This window comes from Coturnix japonica, chromosome 9 (genome assembly GCF_054131305.1).
Source record: "Coturnix japonica strain WE chromosome 9, WE-NBRP24, whole genome shotgun sequence".
In the NCBI taxonomy this organism is placed as follows: Eukaryota; Metazoa; Chordata; class Aves; order Galliformes; family Phasianidae; genus Coturnix; species Coturnix japonica.
The window spans coordinates 5721008-5746740 of record NC_140671.1 but is presented as its reverse complement, the minus strand read 5'-3'; the positions used below and the strand labels follow the sequence as shown (position 1 = coordinate 5746740).

At 50.3% G+C, this 25733-nt stretch overlaps 1 protein-coding gene across 5 annotated transcripts; it reads right to left on the bottom strand.

The window, feature by feature from the left end:
• Positions 1-38: 38 nt before the first annotated feature.
• WSCD2 (WSC domain sialate O sulfotransferase 2) lies at positions 39-15488 on the bottom strand. 5 transcript variants are annotated; one of them, XM_015878098.3, is made up of 9 exons: positions 13950-15488; positions 9288-9939; positions 6273-6387; positions 5660-5844; positions 5101-5222; positions 4458-4632; positions 3827-3991; positions 3238-3438; positions 39-1706 (listed from the first exon to the last, which is right to left on the bottom strand). In XM_015878098.3, the coding sequence occupies exons 2-9, from the start codon at positions 9709-9711 to the stop codon at positions 1354-1356; spliced, it is 1740 nt and encodes a 579-aa protein (XP_015733584.2). In that variant the 5' UTR covers positions 9712-9939; positions 13950-15488; the 3' UTR covers positions 39-1353. The 5 variants fall into 5 exon arrangements, with proteins under 5 accessions (XP_015733584.2, XP_015733585.2, XP_015733586.2 ...); XM_015878099.3 differs by lacking the exon at positions 13950-15488 and adding an exon at positions 13267-13798; XM_015878100.3 differs by lacking the exon at positions 13950-15488 and adding an exon at positions 10923-11135.
• Between the last annotated feature and the right edge of the window lie 10245 nt (positions 15489-25733).

The following is a 25733-nucleotide window of genomic DNA, read 5'->3' as shown; positions in this document are numbered from 1 at the left end:
TCAAGGCTGTGGCCTCACAAACACACGCAGAAACAGGGTAGCAACAAAACTCCTTTAATAGCTGGGTTGACCTGAGGATTTGTTCTGACAGAGGTAGGCAGCCACCAGCCTGCAGTGCAGGACAGGGGACACCAACACACTCTTTGCAAAATACATTCATGGGCGAGTAGCTCCCAATGCAAAGAGACCCCCCCATCCTGTCCCTTAGGCGATGTCAGCTCCTCACGCACGTTAGAAAAATATATTTTATTGATAATCTCCTTATCCAGTGGAGTTTTCCTCTTTTCCCTTGAATACAGGTTAATTGCTATTTGTAGATTTTGGACCTGTGCACACATGTCTATCACCATCAAGAGTTAAAAGCCAATCGTTGAGTATCTAACTCTAGAAAAGGCTGCAGACAAGATATGGCTTTTGCACCTCCATCCATCTGAGGGAGGGTGGACACCCAGCTGTGTTGGGGTGCCTGAGGCAACATGAAGCCCTACACAGAGCCAGGACAGAGCTCTTTTGGTTTCCTCCTTCCCCAGAGCCCAGACAGAAGCAGAAGCTATGCTCCCTGCCCATGCCCTCACTCTCACAGTAATGGCTTGGAGCTGGCCCACGTCTTATCCAGACCACTACCCCACTCACCCTCCCCCAGAAACAGCTCCCTTGGGATTTTTTTCTAGCTTGGGAGCTTTTGCAATGAGGAATGGATGCTCCTACATGCTCCTCTATCCAGGGTCAGTGCTTCTATTACCACACATACAGAGGTGGCTCCCAAAGAACCCAGAGATGTCCCACCAAATGCATCATGACCACCTCACCTCAATGCATCCCACAGTGCTGCCCCCCACACTGTGTTCCTCCTTGTTGGAATTATCTCCATCCTTACTGGAGACCCAGAGATGTTCAGGAAGTGCACAAAGCATAGGGACAGCCACCAAAGCCAGCTCACACCCCAGGGGGACAGGGCCCCTATGTTGCAGCATCCACAAAAGCAAACTCCTTGCATTGCTAAAGATGCTGCAGCAGCCACTGTGGGAGTGGGATGGAGCTACTCAGCCCCACGCCACCTGATTTACCTACTCCCACAGTGTCCAATGGGGCCAGGGCTCACCTGCAGGATGGGGACAGGGACCAGTAACAGTGGCAGGGCACTGTGCATCCCCTCGGTGCCCAGCTCTGTGAAGGTATCAACCAAGCAAGCTGAGCAATGGCTGGGGAGCGAGCGCTTCTCATGCAGGGGGTTGATTAACAGCTCATAGCAGCAGATGGAGAATTACAAGAAAGCCACCCACTGGGTGGAAGCAGGCAGAGGAAATCAATCCTTTCCTCCCCAGGCAGGGGCAGGCCCCCTGACCATCATCGTCACCTTGGGTAGTAGTCATCCGGCACCCCTGATAGGTTACGGAGCTTCAGAGCCGCGTCCACCGTTCGGATGTATCCGCTGATCATCTTCCTCATCTCAGGGGTGTAGGGGTCATATTCCAGCTTCCTCAAACCCGAGCGCTTGAAGTTACCATCCTTCTGCCCCTCGACACAGAGCAGGCGGTCCTCACAGGCAGTGATGCCCAGCAGCCCCACCATGCGCTTCAGCTGGGTGAAGAGATCCTGCTTGAGGTCCTCAAAGTGCACCACCAACACCTTCCTGCCAAAGCGCAGCCAGTCCAGCGTGTGGGTCGCCCACCACGGTGCATAGTTGGCCACAAACTCTGGCCACTCTGCAAGGAGCACAGGGACAGTGAAGGTGAGCATCAGGCAACCATGGGATCCTCATGTTACTTATCTCCCTGCTCTGGTGGCTCAGCCTATAGGGACTTCACAAGGTGAGACATGCCCTGGGACACTGGCATGTCTCACTTATTCCCATCACTTGTCTTGGCTAATTGATCTCTGCATAAAAATCGGGATAAAAAGGATAATGAAACATCGATAACAAGCAACGACTCTCCTGGAAATGCTCTCTGCACGTGGTTCATGATGCATGAAGCTCCGGGTATCTGCCTCTTCCTCTCTTCCCCAAGAAACCAATGCCTGATTAACAGCTGAAGTGTATTTAATTCCCCAAAGAATCATTAAACACAGTATCTCTTTCATTAAACAGATACGGGACAATTCACCTTGTGTAATCATATCACATAAAACTTTGCTTTGGAACTGCTCCAGGGACCTCGTAAAATTAATGTGATGGAACAAAATAGGGATTTTGCTGAGCTTCCAGCCTCTGCTTGCTTGTAGCCAAAGGAAGAAAACTCCTGGCTACCCATAGCCACATCCAGCATTTTCCAACACCTATTGAAGTACCCCAAAATTAGAGATGGAAATAGAGTGGGATGTTGAGGAGAGCAGGGCTTTCTGCAGGGGAAACTTGAGCTCATGGACTATAGTGACCCATGCTTCTCAACCTCAACCCATCTATAAAGACCTCAAGCGATGGCAAACCTCCACCTTCCCAAGCAAGCTGAGCTAAAACTCAGCTAACCTGACAATTGACCCAGGTCTTAAACACACATTAAAACATGCATCCTCTTTAGGTTGGGTATGAACCAGGAGCAATTCTTGCACCCCACAGCAGCAGGTACAAACGAGACATGGGACATGATGTACCCAGCTGCATGGGGCTGGAGCCCAGGGGGCTTCCCCATGGGTGTTGGGGGGTTATGGATGCTGGGGAGGGCTCAGATCATAACTAAAATGCCTTTGCTGGCATCAAGCACATGGTAATAACGAAATCCAGGCACATCACTGCAACAACGGAAAAAGATCCCCTTAAATAAACTCTGAATTAAGGGTAGCAGATGTTCAATCAAGCTAAATATTTTAACTCTTTCCAATGAAGTCAATTCCACAACAGCAATTTGTAAATTGCTATAATTAACAAGCCTCTGCAAGCTGTCTGTGCATGGGAAGGTGGCTCTCTGTGAGCAGCCGGGCATGCCGAACCCATTGGCAAGGTCCAAGGGGAAGGAAGGAGGGGATGGAATTCACCATGAGCAGCTATGGTGTGACTTTCACCCCGCAGAAGTCTGCCCTGAGGAGGGTGTCCCTATGCTGGTGGCATTCTCTACAAATGGAGGTAGTGGCGATGGGTTGATGGTTGGCTTAAGGATCCTAGAAGTCTTTTCCAACCTTAATGATTATACAACTGCACAATAACACTACTGACTGCAAGCCTAATGGATGCTCTTCACCCCAAGAGACCCAACGTGGTGGCACCACAGACTGACTACACACAGACCAGCTCACTCCTACCTTTACCCCTCCAGTGGGCGTGCGCAGCAAAGCCGATGTGCCCCCCGTATTTGCGGTTGAACTCTGCCATGAGAGCCTTGTAGGGGTTGCGGATCAGTAAGATGGCAGCATCAAAGGCCTCGATTTCCTTCTGGCCACTCTCATGGGTTTTGATGCAGATTGTCCGCCCGCTCCGCCAGTGGTCCCGTTCACCTTTGAACCCTGTCAGACAGGGCACATACAGCATTTCTATAGCTATCATTGCTGGCATCCCAAGAAATACAGATGAAACTTTGGCAAATAGCTTTAAAATGGGGGAATTTATGTTTTCTCCTTCATTGCAACAGCATGTGGTATTAAGAGGAGCTGGCTCCTGCCTGAAGATGCTCCTGCATGCCTCAAGACTTTTTTCCTTTTAAAATTTCTCCTTGCTGTTTAATCCTGCATACAGCAGCTTCCCTGGAGCCTTTCCATGGGAGACCAGCACCCATTGCTGCTGCAATGAAGATAGAAACACTGCCCAGTCCCAACACCCACCATGGGTTGAAAAGCACTGCAGAGCAGCATCAGCACTCTTTGGCTGCACCCGTACATTACACCCCACACTCACCCTTGTTGTAGAGGGACCCATCAAAGTAGTAGCTGCCAGTGTAGAAGCCAGTGGCGAGCTCAATCAGGTGCCGTGCCCACGTGTTGCCAGCCCCAGGAAAGCTGGCCAGGGCAACGAGCTGCCTGGAGCGGGTGGGCAGGAACCGGCGGTCCATGCAGCGGTTGTCTGTGAAGGGAAAGTGGGGTCAGCGTGCAGCATCTCCCTCCATTCCAGTCAATATTGCACTTTTAATTCCATATCTTTCTTCCAATCCTTTGCTCTGCATGAGAAAGGAGCCATTCTGGGAGCTTAGTGCTTGCTCCTGGTCTTCCCCCCACTCCATTATATTGTATGCTATACTGGCATTGTATATTATACTGGTGGGTTCACCTGCTGGCTGCACACCACGGCTTGGTGAGAAGAGGGGAAAAAACCCCAAGCAAGGAGGGATCTCGTTGGAGGCAGATGGTAAACTGCGATTTCCTGCATCTGATTTAAGCAGTAATTAAAAGTGTTTGTTCAGGGGACGATTTATTTCCAGGGAAATTAAAATAAATTGTGATTTCTAATGAATGGCAAATAGCTATTAGATTGCAGCTGCCTGTGGGATGGATGAAGCAGCAACCACCCAGTGCCCCAATCCTGTGCCCACCTTGCACCTGGGTCTGGTAGACAAGCAGGAACTCGGTGGTGCCACAGCTCTCAAACTCCTCTCCAGCACAGCGTTGGGCACAGAGCTGCTCATCCTCACGCTCATGCAGGGGGAAAAGCGTGGTGGGGAAGCCACAGCGGCAGACAGTGCCAGCCAGCACCGACAGCGGGAACTCCTGCAGAGATGGGCACATGAACAGAGCCATCCTCAGAGCCTCATTCAGGTAATTTATGTGGCACTTAGGGTCAAGGGATATTGGGCATGGAGGTGATGGATTGGTGGTTGGCCTTGATCATCTTGGAGGTCTCGTACAACCTCAGCAACTCTATGACTCTATGAGCAGTCATGGTAGAGATGTGTTGATCATTGGACTTTATGATCTTAGTAGTCTTTTCTAATCTTAATGATTCTATGATGATCTTGCTGGAGGCCTACTGTGAGCCCACGGGCAGAGCCAGGGCTGCTGATCTCAGGCAAAGCATTTGGGCAGGAGCAAAATCTCCTTCCCCCAGTGTGACAGCTTTGATGAGCCACAGGACAACAAATTTCATCATTCATAAACCTCAGCATCACACTAAATGGGATGCAGATCTATCCAGCATGACACATCTGCTGGCTCAGCTTTGCGTGCAAGCTTCAGTACCTTCTCAGTGCAGAAGTCCACACACTTGTCCACAGACATGTTGGGCATGGGCTGGCTGGCAGGTAGAGCAATGGAGACATTGTCTGGCTGGCGGAAGCAGCCCCGGAATATCGCACTGCCATCTGCAGGGAGAGCAAACCCATCAGGTTGAGTTTATTAACGTTTTTCTAATTGGATTTCAGCTAGCTTCTCTTTGGGAGGTGTTTGGAAAGTAAAACCAACCAGGAATGCATCCTTCAATGGGGAAGAACCAAAATGTCCATGCAGTGAGGTGTGCCTGGCTCACAGGCTGTTACAGCACACGGTGAAACCCAAAAAACCCAAATCCAGATGGAGCTAATCCCAGTGCCATCAGTCAGCATGGCCAGCTGTAAGGAGCAAGCTTAAGCAAATGGAATAAGTCCATTATCAAGCCACTCTCATCCCCTATCAATGCAATGCATTTCCAAGCTAATTTGGCCCATGGAGACTTACAACCCCCCAGTATCACACCCACCAGTAGAGACACCAGGATTTGACCCCCAAGTGGGATCCCCATATTTAGGGAGCATGGACTCACAGCGTCGGGCAGACTCCTGGGCCAGCTCCAGGCGATAGATGGAGAGACGGTTGGCCCCGCCGCAGGTGCTGCTCCTTTCACCCTTGCACTCCATGTTACACTCGGATTCACTGGCATTGGGTGCCTGAACCTTATGGCCACAGTAACACTCAGCACCAAACTCCAGCCCTGCATACAGGTAGCCCCTGTGGGGGAGAGGGGTAAGTGCTGGGCATGGAACAGGAGTTGCTACTAGGGTAAGATCTATGCTAGGGACAGTCCCTGGGTCTGGGGATGGCGATGGAGGGGATGGATAGGTGGTGAGGCCACCACTGCATAGCCAGAAGAGCCCAGCACCACCCTTGGGCACTTGTAGTCCCCTGCCCCATAGGAAAACAGCACTGCAATGAGCCCATCAACCCCTGACCCTTTGCTTGAAGAGTCAAACCAGTTTTACATTCCCAAAATAAATAAACAGATATAAATCAAAGTGACACACATCTAAAGGGAAACAAAGAAGTGGGGAAGGGGGGGGGGGAAGAGGAACAGCTGGGGCAGGGAACAGTGGCAGAGCAGAGAAGTCCAATGAATGCATGGAAATGAATGAAGGTGTGTTGCTCACATCCCACCCTACCGTTCAGCACAGTTGTCCTGGCAACGGAAGACTGTCATCTTCTTGTAGTCAAAGAAGGACACACCGCGCAGCGTGCGGCTCCGAGTGTTGTCCACATAGCAACCAATGTACCTTGCTGGGGAGGGAGAGGAGAGGGTCAGAGCCTGCAGATGATGATGATGATGTTTATTATTGTGCTGCGGTGCTCTGGCAACTCAGGACAGGGAGAAACCAAAGGGTCCTCAGGAGGACATGGATGGGAACAGAGCTATTGGGTTAAGGAGAAATGCAGTGTGAACCAGATTTCTTTCAGCCAGGAACTCATTTGTCCCCTGCTGACATAGATGCAGACAATATTTGCCTAGCACTAACAGTTGGCAAAGTAAAGAGTGATGGCTGTGCTGAGAGCAGACGAGGATGCTGGTGGACAGGGAGCAGAGCTGAATAAATAGTTACAAGGAAATCATTCGTTTGACAAATTCAGCCTTTTCCAATAATCTGAGAACAAACAGTTCCATCCTCACTGCATTCCTTCCTCACAGCTGTGCCCGTCATGGACAGCACACACCCAGCTGTGATTCTCCACCCCTATACCAAGCCAACAGCGAGACACCTTCACACAGCACACCCTCCCTACCAAATGCCCCCATCTCCCCCCTCCTGCCTGCACTGAGCATCTGCTGAGGGTCCTGCAGCAGCCCCACATCCTGCCCACCCCATTGCTGCCATGCCCCTGCACACAGCCCCATCCAAACCAACCCAGGCATGGGGTGAAGGAAGGCAGAAAGCAACGTTCCTAATAACTCAAACCACCACGCAGTCATCGTTCATTGCTCCCAATTGCTCTCAGCATAACTTGGCATTTCTGCAGCGCTGAGCAGGTTTCAGCAGGTCAGCTAATTTAGTTCGTGACAGTTCTAACCAGCACAGGATCACTCTGGCAATTTTCACAGCACCAGTGACTGATGTGCATTACGTTCAATCCATCGCTCTTGACATATGTTGTGCTGCAACTTATTAGGAAGGCAAGTGGAATAATGAGGGAGATGAAAGGACAATGGGGGAGAAAGGGGCTGGCTGCTGGGTGGACCCCAAGCTGGGCAGCACCACTGTCCCATCTGTCCACCCTCTTTCTTCCCCTGCTCAAGCTGTTTAGCAAGCTAAATACAGAACCAAGGTGTTTTCTCAGGGCTGTGCTGCAGCGATGCTTGAAACAAATACCTGCCCCTGATTTTCCAGCTCGTTGATCAAAGGCTGAGCCATTCCCCAGCCCCATGAAGCTCCTCTGCAGATGCTCTCCCAAAACCACTGTGTACAGCACCATCACAGATGATGCCCACCACCAGGAAGCCCTCAGCAACAGGCAAGGATTATCTGTATGCAACAAATCAAACCCATTGCTCCATGTTGCAACCCTCATCTGGCATGGGGAGGCATGGGGACATCCCTGGCTGAGCATCCATGTGGCTGCTTCCCCTCTCTTTGTGCCACTGCTTGCTCATGCACCAAAGCTGGAAGAGCCCAGCAAAAACTGATTGTGGGAAGCTGCAATGCATACAGGCACAACAGGTTTTCATGGTGACTGACAGCTCCTTCTCGCCAGCCATCTGGCAAGGCCTTGGATGTGTCAGTTGGCATTAACAGGACATCATGGCTACACATGGCACAATGGGATGTGAGCATCAGGGCAGGAATGCCATCCATAGGGAGCCTTCTGGTCTCATTTTAACAGTAGAAAGTACCTTAAACACCACAAGCAGTTTTACCTTCTCATTAAAAGCCCCATCACTTGGAGCAACCTTGCTCAGCTTCCATCTGCAGGCGCTCAAACAAATGGGACACCCCTGGCACCAGGGCATGGGAGCAGCCCTGCAGAAGATGGCATGGACATTAGGATACCCTTGGCACAAGTATGGCAGGGACATGGGGACACCCTGGCTCTCATGCTGTGCAGCAACCATGATGTATCCTGTGGGGCTCACAGTACACGAGAAGGCAGCAGAGAACCCAACAACACCCAAACATCTTTCTGGTAGTTACCATTCTGCTGCTGACTTCATTCTGCATTTCCTATAATGGAGAATACTGCAGCAATTGCCCTAAATACCACGGTAATCCATTACACTGCTGTCACAGGTGCACTGTACTGTGGCAAGCTGTATTGCTGCTCCTCACAGCCCACTTTATTACTGACAACAAACCCTAACAGCTCTCCCATTGAACCAAAAAGGCAAGCTGCCACCTTGCCAAGTGGTCACAAAGCCAGCAGGGAGGGGGCTTGCCTGGCAAACCCCAAAGACAGAGGCACAGTGGAAGCTTTCCTCTGTATTTCTCTTGGTTTTGCAGGCACTGGGTGCCAGCACTAGATGTGCAATGATGTCTCACATCACCACGCAGCCTCAAAGCGTGTCAGCAAGCATGGAACTCTGCCTTTAGCTGCCTTCAGGATAAATAGATGACATTTTAAAAATCAATGAGAACTACTGCATTCACTTATGCTTGTTCATTAATAACACTCCTGCCCAACACCACACCACAGGCAGGGAGCTCCTGGCCAAACCCAGCATGCATGTCAGGCTTCAGTGTTCAGTGGGGCCAGAGGGATTGATCCTGAATTCTCAAAGGATGGGAGTTCTTGGGGCTGAGATGTCACTGAATCATCAGATTATGATGGGAAAAGATCTCCAGGATTATCAAACCCAACCATCAACACGTCATAGAATCATTAACGTTGCAAAAGACCTTCAAGATCATTGAGTCCAATTATCAACCCAACCCCACTAAACCATGTCCCCAAAAGCCACATCTCCAGGCTTCCACCTGTCAGCACAGTCCCATTAGGCAGCCCCAAAGTGCCCATGCCATCAAGCTGCAGCCTAAAGCACAACAATACACAGGGTAAGAGCAAAAAAGTACACTGTATGATAGATATTTGGGAAGGGAGGGATGAAGAAGACAACCCTCCCCAAAGCATCCTCTAGTCCAGTGGTTTCCAAAGCAAAGCACATGCACCCTTTGTAGCCCACCAGCCCTTACCTCTGTCCTCCTCCTTCTCACGGCCACCCCGTCCCTTGGGTGCTCGGCTCCGCACCGCGCTGTGGTCACCCACTCTGCTCCTCTCTGCTGGTTCCTTGGTCATGCCCTTGAACCAGTGCCCACGCCGCCGGCCCACTGCCACCTCTTGGAAACCTCTGCTCAGCCGTGTGCCCCCCAGGTAGGGCAGTCCCAGCCCCTCACCCGCTCCAGGGCTGCGCTGGCTCCCTGTCACCCGGGGTTCCCCAGTGAAGCCAGCATGCAGGAAAACCAAACTGCCAGCTGCCAGGTAGAGAGCCAGAAGTGTGAAGAAACGCACTGGTCTCCGCCGAAAGGAGCGCTGGAATTTTACCCACAGTTTGGCCATAGCATCTTCATCCCTCCTGGAGAGCCAGGGAGATGCTCTCCTTTGTGGGGGATTCTGCATTATTCCCCGCTTAGACCAGCCCCTTGGAGGGACATAGCAGCATGGAGGACAGGTGGAGCTTTGGAGCAGATCAGGGGGTGCAGCAGCTCTCAGCAGCAGATGATACTGTGAGCATCTCTATTAAGATCAGGGCTGCACAGCCTGCAGATGAGCAGTGAGAAGTCCCTGGGTGCATCTCCAGCCCTGAGGTTCTCCATTCATTTCAGTCTCAGGGTGAGGAAGTTCCACCTGCAAACCAAGAAAAAGGTATTTGTTAGCGGGACATGTCACCAGCACCGTGGGCCTCTACACTCCCATGACCGATGGCTCTGCTGCCTGTCACTTGCACATCTTATTTTAGGAAAGGAGAGGAAAATAAATGGAAAAACAAAGTGCCATTAGTTTAATGGCCTCTATGTTCCTGCCATCTGTCTTCAGTTGATTAAATAAAAAATATTGGTGGAACATATGGCATGAATTATACATAAATATTTTAATTTGGGTTCCCAGACTAGCTACTCAATCACCTCTTCAATGAATTACATGCAGCCCACAAAGAATCCACTCCCTGGGAACCACAACCCACGGTCCTCACACACTGACCTCTCCCCAGACCCAGGAAGCAAATAAAGGTGAAGTAAAGTCAGAGTAAAAGAGAGCAGCAACCAAACAAGGAGACAACATGCTCTTTGAGCTTCTATATCAGTGGACACCTCCAAGTTCAGCTGTTCCTTTCCATGTTCCTGTCCCCATATCCCCATTCACCTCTGCTCTGGCCCCAGCTCTGCTCCTGCCAGGCTACAGCAAGGCAGCACTGCATATAAAGAAGGGGCTTCAATTACTCTCATTAAGCCATCTGGAGCTCATCCTTCTCCATCATGAACTGTAGAGTCGCAGGTCAATTACTGTACATTTGCATATATTCCATTAATGCCTCTACTAATTGTCTGGAGGAGATAATGCTCTTGCCTTACTGCTCCCTGGCTGGCTAAGGATTACAAACAGCAAGCAGAGCCACATTCTGACCCAGCAGGGGCTCAGGGCATCACTGGGGCCAACAGCATGCAATAAAACTGTTACAAACCCACCCCATAGTGGCTCCTTTATTCCCCAGTCCTCCTCACTTCATTATCCCCAGTGCCCAGATGCTCCCAGCAACGCTCTTGAGGATACTTAGCCTGGGGAGAACCATGGGGTCACCCAAAGCTCCCCATCCTCAGGACCTTGCCTACCTCCTTAATTCCCAAGGTTCATCCCCCCTGGCACCAAGAGATGGTGGGTAAAGGTCCCAGCAGAGCTCAGCAGCTGCTCATGATCTGAAGGAATGCGGTGCCAGTAATTTATACATCTGGGCCTCCTCTTCAAATTGCTCCACAATTAGTGAGCAACAAGGTTCAGCTGCCTTCAAGCACCACCTCACATCTGACCACGACAAAACACACTGAAGTGCTCACGTGGTTCCCCCAGCGCAGGAGAATAATCAGCCCATTAAAAACAGCAAATTAACGAACACAAGAGTTCCATTAGGAGAAGAAGGCGATTGAACTATCCAATTTCATCGCGTCATTAGCATTTCTTATCGGGAGAGACAGGGAAAGAATAGGGCTTTAAAATAGCAAGTGATGGGCTGGAGGTGGTGGGTAGGGCAGGGTGGTTTGATGTTTGCAAGCTCCATCCCCCCCTCCCCCTAGCACAGACTTGAACCCTGCCAGCACCCTTGGGTCTGGAAACGTGCACAGCATGTGAAAGAGAATGCACGATCCACAGAGTGCAACACAGCTTTTGCAAGAGCCAGAGCAAGGCATGCAAGGTCTAGTTCTGAAGCACAGTGTGGACGATCAAATGCATGATGCGCAGGATCTCATGTGTTTCATGCAGAATACAGAGCATGGTGCAAAGGATCCATGGCATCCTTGTGCATCCCTCCTTGTGCATCCTTCCCAACCATTTCACCTCTCCAACCTGCACACCTTTTCCTGCACACCTGTCTGGATGCAAACAGGGCCAGGCTGACCCTATGTCATCCAGCAGCAGTTTGGGGACACTGCCTCCATCTCAGCCACGTTACTCAGTGCTCCTGGCTCCCTCCCATTCCCTCAGCCCCAGAGCTGCAGAAGGAGCCATCCCGGAGGCTGGCACCCTTTTGACACTTAAGCTCTGTGAAAAAAGGTGATTTAATTCCATTCAAATGATTCCATGTAGCTGGGAATTGGCTTAACCTAATGAGTCTTAATACATATTATGTCCTAGGTATTTTACGCCCAATCTGCAAAATCCAGTTATGGGTTTCAATACGCCTTAGTGAGACAAGATGTGCACCAGAGAGGATAAACACTACCAACGGGACCAACCCCATGCTGCATATATTGGCATAAACCCTACAAAGCCCATAGGAGGTCCATGGGGCCATCAGACAAGGGCTGGCAGCTGTGCCTCCCCCCCCCCATACCCTCCAGACTGCCCCAGATTTCACATAATTTGCCCATATAGCCCATGCTTCACCCTCTGCTATGGGGGCTTTGCTCAACCCTCAGTAATCTAGGATTATGCACAGCACAGGGGCAATTAGGAAAACGAGCTTTTGGAGCAGCAGACAATGCCTTCTCCAGCCTATTTAAATGAATACAGTACAAAAGATTTGTTCTTGCAGCTCCTGTTTTAGAGCTCCTTCCCAGGGGGCTGATTTCTTTCTTCTGCACACCCATCCCTATGGCATCCTGCTGCTCTTATAGCCCCACGTTGGCAAGAGAATTTGAAGCAGATCCCAACGTGCAATGGCAAAAGGTTGCACTGCATCTGGGGCTGCCTCCATTCAATCGAATTCTGCTGTGCTTCCCAAATCGAAGTGTCTGGGGGACAGAAAAGCCCTGGAGCCACCACATCCCACTGCCCGACGGTTGTGTGTGGGGTGACACAATGGGGTCACTGCATATCCACAGCCAGAGCCTGCCTGCTTCCATTGCCCTGTGCATAGCTGAGGTCTCAGACACACAGGAATGCACCCATGGGAAGGGGAAACTGGGCACAACCTGCCCAGGAGTTATGGCAGAGTCAGAGGGGGAAGGAGCAGGGGATGGGTAGGAGCATCCCAGGGCTGGACCCCATTACCAGAGGGTGCTACCCAGCTCCACACTGCTGGGAAACTTTATTTAACCCCATCCTGATGTCAGGAATGGAGAGCAGTGCTCAGCTCAAGGTAACCTTCACACACTTCCCCTCTGCCTCCTGCTTCTTCGTGCATTTTCTTTTTTCTTTTTTTCTTTTTTTTTTTTTTTTAAAGCTTTATATTAAAATCTTCCACTAAGATGCCGAACAGATCAAATAAACAGGGGAGGCTCGTGGCAGGAGATTGCCATCCTCCAGCCTCCTGCAGATTGCAGGGAGGAGGAGAAGTCCCTGTGCCTCTCCGAACCCAAACCCAAACCCACTGTTCTGACAGCAGAAGGCAGCGCAAAGCCCCACTGCCACATTTTGAGGAGGGATGTTGGATCTTTCTTTTATTCTTCCTTTTTTCAACCCTCAGCCCCTCAAACCACCCCCTCGCTTACAACCCCCATCCCCATCACCCCCCCCTACCTGCACCCAGCGCTCTCCGATATCGCCGTCCCTGCTCTGCCGCCGCTCCATCCCCTCGGAGCCGGGGGGGCAGCGGGGCCGGGGGGCAGCAGGCAGCAGTTCGACCCCCCCCAGGCCATTCCCCACCGCTGCGCTCCGCTCGGTTCGGTTCGGTTCGGCCGCAGAGCTGCGCGCACCCTGAAGCCGCCGCGATTCGGTCCTTACAGCTCTGCGTGCGTTTAACTCCTTCCCTGCCGCTGCTTTGTGCCTTTCGGTTCTTTATTTTATAGATACGACTTTCTGGGTGCACGGTCCCTCTGGGTGATGCAGGGATGAAGCAGCCACCCGACCCCACTAAACCCACACTCCGATCCCTGCAAACCTCCCACCTGCTCAGGTTCAGCCCAGGATTTTCCAGCTGGGACTGAAAAATAAGGTTTGCTCCTTTATCTGAGGCCACAGCAATTAATTAGAAAAAAAAACAAAAACAAAAAAACAAAACACACACACACAAAATCAATTAGAAACTTCCCCTCGAGCAGCAAAAAATGGGATGGTAAAACATGCTGGGAGAGGGGTTGATCCCGTGCTTCTCTCAGCAACTTTAGCTCTAGGGGGGGAGTTTGGAGGGCAGCCCCTCTAAGCCCACCCAGTGCCACCCCACAGCCTCTCTATGCCCGGAATTATCAGATCTGGAAGAGTACCTCTATGTTGGTGCGATGAAGGTAGGAACCCTCCGTGCCATGGCCCCTTCTGCTGCCCACCCGGCGCCTTTGTTTCCGGCGGGGGTATGGGGGCTGGACGGGGGGGGGGTTGTCCTCCTGCTGGCCCCAAAGCAATGGGGTCACGGCATGAGGGGCAGCCTCCGGGCTCTCGTTGGCTGGCCTTGAGCTGTGAGAGAAGGACGACGGCTGGGAACGCTCCCGCAGAGGGAAACTGCAGCCTCAGCGCCGTCCTTGTTGGCTGCAGGAGCATCCATGTGCGATGGAGCATCCGAAGCTGCCCCGGGCGGACGCACGCAGGGACGGCGGCGACGTTTCCATAGGAAACCGAGATGGGGAGCGCTGCCTCTGCTTGGTGCTATTTTTATCGCGTTGGGTTTCTCGGTGTCGCCTCCCTCCCTCCTGCCCTCCCTCCTACCGGGGCTGCCATCCCTGCAGCTCCACGGCGAGTTATTACAATCCCAAATTGCAAATCCTAATGGGATGTGCTGTGTGTTCTCCGGATGGGCATCGGCCGGAGGGAAGTTTGCTGCTTGCAAAGACCTTGCTGGTTTCTCTCTGCATCTCACAGCTGGGGGAGCAGAGAGGAAGTGTCCGTGAGATACAAACATGTGGGTTTTGCAGTGTGCAGAACTAAACCAGCTCCGAGTGTGGCTGCATGTGTGAGAGAGCAGAGAGATGTTGGCTAACATTAGAATCTGCAAAAAAATAACTCAGTGTTTTGAGGGTATTTTTCAGGGGGGTGGGGGTGGATGGAGGTCTAGGAGCCATTGGGGGATGCTGGGCTGGGGGAATGCTTCCCATGGACCTTCCCTGCGGGTATAAATGGGAATCACTCTGGATCACGGACTCCAGAGCCTCCGTTTGTCCACGTTCTATAGGCTCGGAATGGCATTTTCCATCCTTAACCCATTACAAAGGGACACATGACATTGCTCTGAAGTGTCCTCAAGTGCCAGTGCCACCCCACCTCTATGTCAAGGATGTTGGGTTTGGAGCCAAAAGCCAATGTCAATGTTTCTTTAAACATCCTTATCAGGGGAAGCAGCACCGGGGTGACGTTTGTTGGGTACAGATACGTACATGGGATTGTGTCCAGAGGGCCACCACTGAAAGGAGGTGGCAGTGCTGCTCTATGGGGCTCTCAGATATTTCTAATTCCCTGGGGCTGTCTCTGGAGGGCTTCTCGGTGGGGAAAAGAAGGAGGATGTGGTGCATTATAATAGTAAAAAGAAAGAAAGAAAAGCAGCCAGCATAAAATCTCATTTTGAGGATTATGAAGTGCCAGAACACACACAGACACCAAGAAGAAAAAAGAAAGCTGCAAACAGGACGTCTGAAAAGATCTTAAGCATAAAGGTCAGAATCTACAATTTAAATGGCTCGCTGTTGCTTTCTTGCTCTGTGCCACTAATGAGCCGCCATGCGAAAAACCAAGTTTGTTCTTGAAGCCACCACTTCCTTCTGTGATTCGACTTCTCTCCCACTTTGCACTGTTGCATCACATCCACTAGGGACCATCCCCAGCGCCACATCCCTGGCCCCATGGGAGCAGCAAGCATCTCCCCAAGGGACCGTGCCTCCCAGGTGCCATCCTCAGGAGCCCTCACCTCTCCCGCTCTGCATTTTCTTAATTAACTCATTAGGATGGCAGTGATGGCGATACAAGCCTCAAGGGAGAGTTCTGCTACCATGGAATGGAATCAGGGACTGAACATCAAAAGCATTTTAGGGAAGAAGGAAGAAGAGGAGCGATGTATGAGAAGATAGGTTTGCATGTGTATGCACGGCTCGTTATGGGAGGATGTGGCCTCCCATGTGTTGGCATTGTTTTTGTGACTGTTTGGAGCTCAGGGAACTAAAACAAAACAAACAAACAAGAAGAAAGAGGGAAGCTGTGTGGATTAAAGCTGGAAGGAAGACGATTAAGGGATTGAAGGGGAAAGAAGTGCAGAGGATGTAGATGGAGGGGATAACTCCCTGCTCTGCCTTAGGAAACAAAAGGGGGAGAAAGAAAAGATTTTGATAAGAGCTTTAAAAAATTCATGAGGTTTCTGTTTCTCTGTTTATTTATTTCCTCCCTGGGATAAAGCCCTGGAATAAAACATCTCTTTTGTCAGCTGATCCCGGGGGAGGAGGGCACACGTCATCTCCCCTATGGATAAATTACAGCTCTGCGAGGGTGGGACAGCAGGAGGGGACAGCTGGGGCAGGAGGGGATGGATAAGAGTTGTGCATAAGGCTTTGTACAAAAGCCCTACCCACAGCAAGGGATAAAGCCTCAGAGTAAAGGGAACCACATGGGGCAGATCATGGGTGACATAACCCCCACAGATGTTGCCCCTATGTGTACAGGACCCTGAGTTCCCTATGGGGTGAAACCTCCTCTCATTGTTTCCTGCAAAAGAACCCAGGCTGGCTGATGCCATGTGGAGCCATTCCCCTCACCTTGGAGATGAGTGCAGTATTTTTATTATTATCATTATTATACTGCTCTTGGCTGAGAGCTGCCCTCCACCAAATGATGCTGTGAAGATTCCTGCAGCTAATTCCTGATAACGTTAAGATACTGAAGGGAGAATATAGCCCATAAAGTCTGGGTCTACTTGTTCCTGTACTGAAGGAATGGCTTTTTCAGCCATTCCCTGGTGTGATGAACGGGGGTGGTACATCACAAATTAACTGCCAGTAAAATTCCTGCTGGTAAAAACATGAAGGAGCTGTTTTTCAATGGAAGCTGTAAAACCATCTCCTGAAGGAGAGCAGCTTCAGCCCCCAGCTCCCCGCCTGCTTACAGACCCACCATCTGCTTCTGATGGTGCTGCCCTTATCCCCAATCAGCAATGCCCCAAGCTGTCAGCTGCAAATTGCTTGGACCTGCATCATAACCATCACAGCCACAGCCCCAGTTCTGGTCCTGGACTTGGTCCTAGTCTTGGTTCTAGTTCTGGTCTTGATCCTCATCCCAGATGTGGTCCTGAACCTCGGACCTTATTCTTGCCCTGGTCCTAATCTCGGTCTTAGTCCTGGACTTGGTTCTGATTGTGGCCCAGATCCTTATCTCCTCCTGTTCCTATTCCTAGCCCTGCACATCTCCCAGCCCACTGCAGCAGGACATTCCCATTGGGGATGGGAAGTCACTTGGGACAGGTCTGCAGCCCGCAGTCCTCACCTGAGAATGTTATCCAGCACTGACAACCGTATTTCAGCGCCCGTGGCAGCCAGAGTTCCCCACTGCAGCATAATCTGCCTTTATTATTTCTTTCTGCTCTTTCCATTTCCTCGTTTGCGTGTTACAGATGAGCTGAGAGCACGCTATCATCTGGACCCGTTTTCCCCCTCTGGCAAGAGGGAATTCATCACCAGTTTCATACAGAAAAGAGGAGTGAGAGAAAGGGAGGGTGTATTTTGGTAGTCCTGATGTCCCCAGGGACTCTGCAGTGCATGGGACGGGCCGGACCCTGTGGACCAGCCCTGCTGTCCCCAGGCTGAGAGCAGGAGATTACTGCAGCTTTAGAGCAGACACGTGTAATGGCCGTGTCCTAGTTTTTGTGAGCAGAATCCAGCATAAAAAAGCCACATTAGAGATGAGAGCAAATATAGTAACTTGCTCTCACATTGGCTCTTCCAGCATTACCAGCTAGAAAGCCACGCTGGGGTCACCAAGGAAAATGAAAAAGGGGTTCTTTGTCCCCTACCTCTCCCTCCTTCTCGATAGAAAATCATCTCCAGCCGCACTGCCAGCTGTCCAACACAGCCATGTGGTCATATCGGCTCTGTCGGGGTCAGCAGCTGATCTGTCTGCCTGCCCCCAGGAGGAGGCACCTGGCAGATCCTGTCCCTGTCCTCATCTCTGCTCCTGTGCCTGTCCTTGTCCCTCTCCCCATTCACAGTCCTTCTGCTGTCCTTGTGCCTATCCCCATCTTTATTCTCCATCTTATCCTATTCCCATCCTAGTTCCCATTCCTATCTTAATACCATTCCCATACTTTCCTCATATCTTCCCCATCCTCACCTTATGCCATTTCCATTCCCATCCTTACCCCATTCCTATCCTATACCCATCCTCATCTAATGTCATTTCCATCCCCATTCCCACCTCCATCCCTTTCCTATTGTCCATCTCATTCTTACCCCATCCTCATCCTATCCCCATCCCCATAGAGCAGTGGGAGCTGCCACAGCAGAAGTCACCTTGCTGTCTCAGGCTGCTCATTCCTGTCAAAGTAAAGGCATTAATTTCAATATCATTACTAATTACTAATTAAAAGTCCTAAATCACTGGAAGCAGAGGCTCTGCCCCTGGGAAGGCTGTGTTCCCATTCTGGCACATCTCACCTGGATCACCCACTCCAGCTGGAACCAAAATTGTACCACAGCAGCCAAACGTGGGCTCCCAAATTAAAAGAACCAATTAAAGCCATTTAATCACTAGCTGCTGCCAGAAGGGAGCTGGAGGAACAGTATGGGACCATCCCCCCTCCCTGCCACCACCATGTCCCCACCTCGAGCCACAGCTCAGCTGCGTGTTCACCGTCTGAGCTCCATTATCACCAATCAATATAACAGTTATTACCTAATGGGCTAAAACTGTAATTCTAATGTCCCAGATCTGCATATTACGGTACAGCTAATTGGTACAGAACCGATGCCGGGGCTTAATGAAAATGTAAATTCAGGCACGTTAATCAAACAATTATTTCGCAACCACAAGACAGACAGTGCTAAACCTAATTAAGAAGTAAACAAAGTTAATCAGTGAACAGAAAACTGTTACTAATCGTATAAATACGTTGCAAGGAAGAAATATTAGGCAATAAGTTATTAAAGATTCCCAAACCTGCTCCTCTCACTACAGCCCTTAATAACCCACCACTCTGGCTTCCTGGAAGCACCATCTCGATTTTATTAAAGCATTTGTTCTGCTTTAAGCTCTACTGGGCACCAGAGAACAAGAAATATATTACTCTGCAAGATGAATAATTGCATCAATTTAAAATAATAGGGCTGGGGACTGAACATGTGTGTGTGGGTGACACCTAATGTTGAGACCGATGTATTTGGGGCTTAATTATCAGAAGTTAGTGCTTTCCCAGCTCAAAAGTTAATTCTAAGTCAGACATAAAAGTTGTAAAAAGCCACAAACATTAACGCCGTCGGCATTTCTCTTTCCTCTGCGTGTTCATAGCTCCTTGTCAGAACCTGCTTGCTTAGCACAATTTCTGTACATAAATGGGAATAGTTCTCCCCAGCCTTACTTCTGCTGGCTGTTCATTTGCACAGCAAAGTGATTTGAATTCCTTGCAGCATCGTCGCACTTTCTGCAGCTTTGTGAGGAGGGTGCTGTGGGTTGGGGGCTTAGTGGGGTGGTAAGTAATAAGCTGAGAGCATCTGTACCCCACAAGAAGCAGCTGAGATAATAATTGGAGTGAGGTGACATCAGTGATGGAAAGCAGGCAGCAGGGTCACCACTGCAGCTATGGGTCACAGTGATGGACAAGGTGATGGTCAAAATGATGGCCAAAATGATCACCAAGAGGATGGCCAAGACAAATATCGAGTTGATGGCCAAGAGGATGGTCAAACAGTGGCCAAGATGGTAGACAAGAGAATGGTCAAATGATGGCCAAGGTGCTGCCTCAGCCTGGGTCTCCATTTGGGGAGTGCTGGCTCCTGGTGAGGGCACTCTGGGGAAAGGATGCTGCTGCTGTCACTGATGTGTCCCTGATCCTGGGGTCATGGCCAGGGCTGGGGGCACCAGCACACATTTTGGGGATGATTCAGCCCTTTTGCTTCACCCCATTTGCATGCAATCCTTGCACTCAGGGCAAGGTAAAACCTGTCTGTGAAAACAAATTTCAGCCAAAAACAGACACAGTGTGTTCCTTGGCAGTAAACCCTCTCCACATTCCTATATTTTCAGTCCCAAAGCCACTTCCTCATTTCCCTTCTGGTCTCAATGGCCCCTAACTAGCACTGAAACATTGTCCTGGTGCCCCACACCCTAGCTAAGCAGCTTAATAAAAAGCGTCCCACCTTTTCGGCATCCCCATCTGCCCCTTGTCCTGATGGGATACAAGGACACCACCTAGGAGAAGGTGAGGGGAGGCAAAGGGTGCTGCAGGGAGAACCCAGGGTGCCTCCAGTTCTACTCCAGTATCATGGCGCATCCTGGACTGCAGTGAACAGTACCCAGGGACCTGGCAGCCCTCAGGGTGCTCCTTGCCCTGACATCACCACTTGATCCCAAGTCTCTCCAGAGCAGATACGCTGTGCCAGCACAGCATTCTGGTCCATTGCTTGGCTGCAGGGGGAAGAATTCAATTTTCAGCTTTCTGATCCCAAACGGTGGCTGGCTGCTGCTGCTCTGCAGCACCCGCCTTGTTGGCATTCTCCAGCAGTGCTGCAGGCTCAGCAGGCCCAGAGCTGCTGCAGAGCACTGAATTATTCAGCCGCAGCAGGGCTGCGTGCTGATGGAGCCGGTGAGGGCTCTGAGCGCTGCCAGGGGAAGGACTGAGCTGAAGATTTTTGGAGCTCCCAGAGCTGTGTCCCAATTCCAAAAGTGACAAATCCAGGGCAGCAGCTGCCACAACTCACCCTGATAGGCACCTGCCTGAAAAATATTAAGCTAAAAGCTGAGGGGGGACCCACACCAAAGAGCCTCAGCCCTGAAGGGAAGAAAAACCACTATGGGGACATCACAAGTGGCAGCCACCAGGAGGCCTTGGTGGCATCTCAGCACACACCATACCACCAGCCCTGTGGTCCCAGCCACCTATTTATTGGGATGCTGCCATGATGGATGGCATAGAAAAGATCCACTGGGCTTTATTAGGATCCTGTCATGATGGATGGCACAAAAGGTCTGGCAATCAATCCAGACAAGCATCTAGGGTCCAGTCTGAGTTGCTCATTGACTAAATTGCATGCACTTCTACAATGTAGGCACAGACGCTTGAAATAGGCAGAGTGATGCCTCTGAAGTACATGGGAAAGGGGGAAAGGCTGCACCTCATCCTGGTACCATCCATTGACATCCCTCAGTACGGAAAGAGCTGCTCTGCTGGTGAGGGTAAGGAGAGCTGTCAGAGCAGGAGGCAGCACAGGGAGATGGGTACAAGGAGGATGGGTTTAATTAGGTCACTTTGGGTGCGAAGGACAGCTATATGGCATATGGCCAAGGTGACTGCTGCATCCCTCTCCCCGGCCATTTGGAGATTAAATCAGCCCAGTGCCAAGAGCACTCGAGCCCTGTCCTTCACGCTCCTGTTGTCCCCAAGGAGGATGCTGGCCAGCCTTCCAGTCCCCATCTGCTGCAGGCACAGGAAGCTCCGCAGTGCCCTGGGTCACCCTGTGGCTATGGGATGGGGTCATGGGTTGGTCGAAGCATCATTCCCCACACAGCATAACCAGCCAATTACAGAGATTGTGAGGGCACAAGTGCCTTCCCCGGGTCATTTTTCAAGCGATTAAAAATAAAAAGGCCCAAGCGCAGCTCATATTTCAGCATTAATGATGCTGCCAAATATTATCATGTCAACGCGGGCTGGAAAACGGAAGCAATCAATAAGAGAGAGGCTCCAGTGCTGAGCAGTGAAGAAACACAGCAGCCCACACCCGGCAGCATCCAGCTGTGCACCGCTGGATTGGGACCGCCTCATAGGGTGTTGTTTTCCTTTTTCCTCTGCTTTCACTTTGTCCTGGAGTGACCAAATCCAAGATAATAAGCAATGGGGAGAGCACCAGTTCTCAGGGGTTCATATAACCCATCAGGAAAGTGCAGGAGAAAGAGCTGCTCTATGGGTGCTATCACCCCCCTGTTGCCATTTCTCACTGTTCTGACTCAAATCCAACTCTTCACCCGCCTGTTGCATAAGAAAACTGAGCTCATGTCTCTCTTTGAATGAATTATTCACACTTGGCTCCATATGCACTAATATTTAAAAGCTGCTGTTGTGGGAAATGCCGTTCCCTTTTTTCCAGACATTGTTCCAGACGATTCAGCTTAAACCATTCACCAAAGAACAATCTGACGCACTGGGGTGGTTGTTTTCTTTCTCAGAGCTCCATGGCCAGATGGGGAGAGGAGGAGGAGGGAGAGGACAGGAACAGAGCTCCTTCCACTGGCTTGTATCCCATGTGCAGGACACACAGAGGACAGGAGATGTGCATGAGGACGTGTCCTGCATGCTGTCACCTCACAGCAGCACTCAAGAGTCATAGAATCATAGAGCTTGGAAAGGACCACTAAGACCATCAAGTCCAGCCATCAACCCACCACCACCACCACAACCACTCACAGAATCATTAAGGTTGGAAAAGCCTACTAAGAACACCACTTCCAACCCCAACCCACCCACCCCATGCCCACTAACCACATCCATCAGTGCCATATCCCATGTTCCTTGAACACCTCTGGGGATGGAGATCCCCACCACCTCCCTGGGTAGCCCATGCCAATGCTTGGCTTGGTCCCAAAGAACTCATCATGGTCACTGAGAGTGGGCAACATTAAGAGCTCCAAGTGGCAGAACTGCTTCAAGTCCACCTATAGGCCAAGCCCATAGTCCTGCAGGCAGCACTGCATCCCCAAAGTCCCACCTGCCTCCCGTAGCCACGCAGGAGTCCTTCAGCATCTCCAATTTGGGTTTTAAAAAGGAAATTCCTTCTCTTACTGGCAGGACAAACAGCCCCAAAGTGATTCACAGAGGCTATTGAGACCTCTCCTGCAACAATCAGAGTTTCCATGGCAGGGCTCCTAACAGGCATGATAGCGATCGGCTGTTCAGCTCTGCCCTTAATTAATCACACTGACCCTCACCCCTGGGACAAAGCAAGTGACAGAGACACCCACGAATTTCTGAGGCTCCTCTGAAGCTGAGGCTCTCAGTTTCAGCCCTCCCTGCCCATAAACCTGAACACTTCGCTCAGTGGCGCTTCCCTTTGACCCTATAACAATTCCTCCTTTTGGCTTTCTGCTGCCCCAAGCTTTTCTTCTCTGGGTTTGGTGTAATCAAGACGACATCTTTTTTTTTGCTTTGACAGTTTCTGGAAGGAGATTGTTTGCTGGGATTTGTCACAACACTGCCAGAAGAAAACAAGGAACCATTTATCCACATAACCCCAATGGAGCCAGAAAACCCACTCAGCTTCTGTTCCATGCATCACCACAGCTCCGCATCGCTCCCATCGCGCACGTCAGCCCCACAGCCTCACTGAGAGCCTCCATTCATCTCCTAAAGCACCAGGAGATGCCCTCTGCACAATGCCTGCACCTCAGCATGCACACAAAGGTAGCTTTGCATCAGCCTCTGTATTAGCAATGCTGTTCCCGGCTCAATTTCACCTTTGCAAAGATTTCTCCATCCAAGTTTTCCCTTTCCAACAAACCAGCCCACTTGCAGCTGGACATTTTTATCCATGTCTGGCTGCAAGCTTGAAAGCTTTATTTTGGAGCTGAAAACGGACCAACTATCCTTGGAGGCATCACCAAGAGCGACTGCTGATACTTCAACCTGGTTTTCCTTTCCAACGCTTCCTCTCCAGTGCAGAGAGGAAAGACCCACATTCATGCATGTTTCTAATTAGATACCACTTTGTCCCAGCAATTTATAGAATCACACAGTCATTCAGGTTGGAGAAGACCACTATAATCATCCAAATCCAACCACCAACCCATCATCCATATGCCCACCAAACCATGTCCCTCACTGCCATGTTTGTTGATGTTGGCAGCACCACCCCAACATGTGGGGAGGGAAAAAAAACCATCACCCGAAATCCCACCCCAGGCTGGCAGACACACCGTGGTGCTCCACATATTTATTATTCAGCTGCTGTAAACGTGAGACAGGCACACAACGTGGGGCTTCTGTCTATACAGGGGAAACCTGCATTACGCCCAGTTGATATTCAAACAGTGATTAATCAAAATACTCCTCTTGTTGTTCCAATTATAATCATTGTTTGCCTGTACATCCTTTACTTTTGTTTAAGCGCAAGCAGAGTCAATTGGAATCTAGGATGGATGGTAGCTGCCAAACACTCTCCAGTGGCAATAAGTTACATTCCCATTACGCAGCATACAACAAAAAGGGATTATATGTATTCTGGGGATGTTTTCTTGCCCAAGAAATACTCCAAACACTCACAGCTGCTATGAGGTAACTCACCACCACAGGTGCTGCCCTACAAGAGGACATGGGGTGGCTCAAGATCCATTGCAACCCTAGGAAAAGAGAATAAATGAAACCATCAGCATCAATCCCCATGCAAAGTGCAGCTTCCTGGGCTCTCCAAATCCTCAGAAGGCCCATGGCCAATTCAAAAATGGGGCTACATTGGGCCAGCATCCCAGAAGAGATGCTGGACCCAGCACCACACATCTGAGTAACAGTTTATTTTTAGGCTTTAGCATGAAAGTCATTGATCTGGGCTCATAATTGCATCGTTATCTGTGCCCTATGAGATAAAGAGATTTCTAGCTGGAAGCTCTTTGAAAAGCTGCACTTGAAAGCAGACTTATTTCTTTGAGCTTCTCTATTGTATTTATTTTATGTGAAATATTTAACAGTGAAAATTTGCCATCCTTTATTTATTTGTGATCCCAGAAGGCAGAAGTGCCTCCTGCAGAAAGGCCAGAGACATGGGATGAGAAGCAACTTGCAGCACTGCCTTCTGTGATGGCAGCAACTATAATGGAGCCAGACCTGGGGGAGCCCTGAGGTGTCCCTCCATGAACTGCTCCCATCTCCAGAGCAGCCATGAAGGCATCCCACATCCTTGCACAGCTCCCACCACTTCTTCCTTATTGAGAAAATAACACTAAAGCACAAAAAGGCTCACTGTGATATAAAGCAAGGATGAGAGCTCTGTAGAACATCCTTCTTAATGAATTACACACTAAGAAAAGAGGTTGGGGTGGGCACACTAGGATCATAGAATCGTAAGAGTCAGAATGGACACCCAAAGGCCATCTGTTCCTGCTGCCTGCAGTGCTCAGGGACACCCACAGCTCCATCAGCACTCACAGCCCTGTCCCCTGACTGTGGGTGTCTGCTCCACCATCATAGATCCAGCAAAGCTGCTGAGCCTTCTTCCCTGGACACATCACTTACCTCCTGCTCAGTAGAAGGGCAGGAGCCCAGCGCTTGGTCAGCATCCCCAGCCCAGCAGGTAGAAGATGTGTGCTCTGCATCCAAAGCTTCTCCTCCTCTCTGAAGCTCTCTGGCCACTCTCCAACACCAGCAAGGGATCCACTTCCACACCAGCTGCTTACTGCACCGGTTGTCACCCATGCTTTACAGTCCTCTCAATGAAAAGCAAATCTCTATTGATTTCATAACAACCAAAGCTGTAAATTACCATTTGGGACTGGCTTGGTCAGTACAGAGATGAGGATCTATTGATTGCAATGAAGTTTTTAATCTAATTAGCACTTAAAGAAATCCATAGGAATAACAGAACAATTCAGATGCTCTGAGGTGTAATTAAAAATATAAAGCTACCTTCAAAAGCAGAATGTGCAAATAACAGTCCTGGTCAAACACAGTTTGCCATCCAAGGGCTTCCAGATTGAAAAGCTGAGAAGAAAACAGGAGCAGAAGTATCAGCTGGGGCCAAATGACCCTCTTTTATCCCCAGTCTCTTTTTAGAAGCCCTTCCAATCAGGACCTCACAACCAGCTACAGCTGAGCTACCTTGTCCGTAATTACGTGAGGCAGCAATTAAACCTGGTGGCAATTAAACCAGGTGGGAATGCCCCGC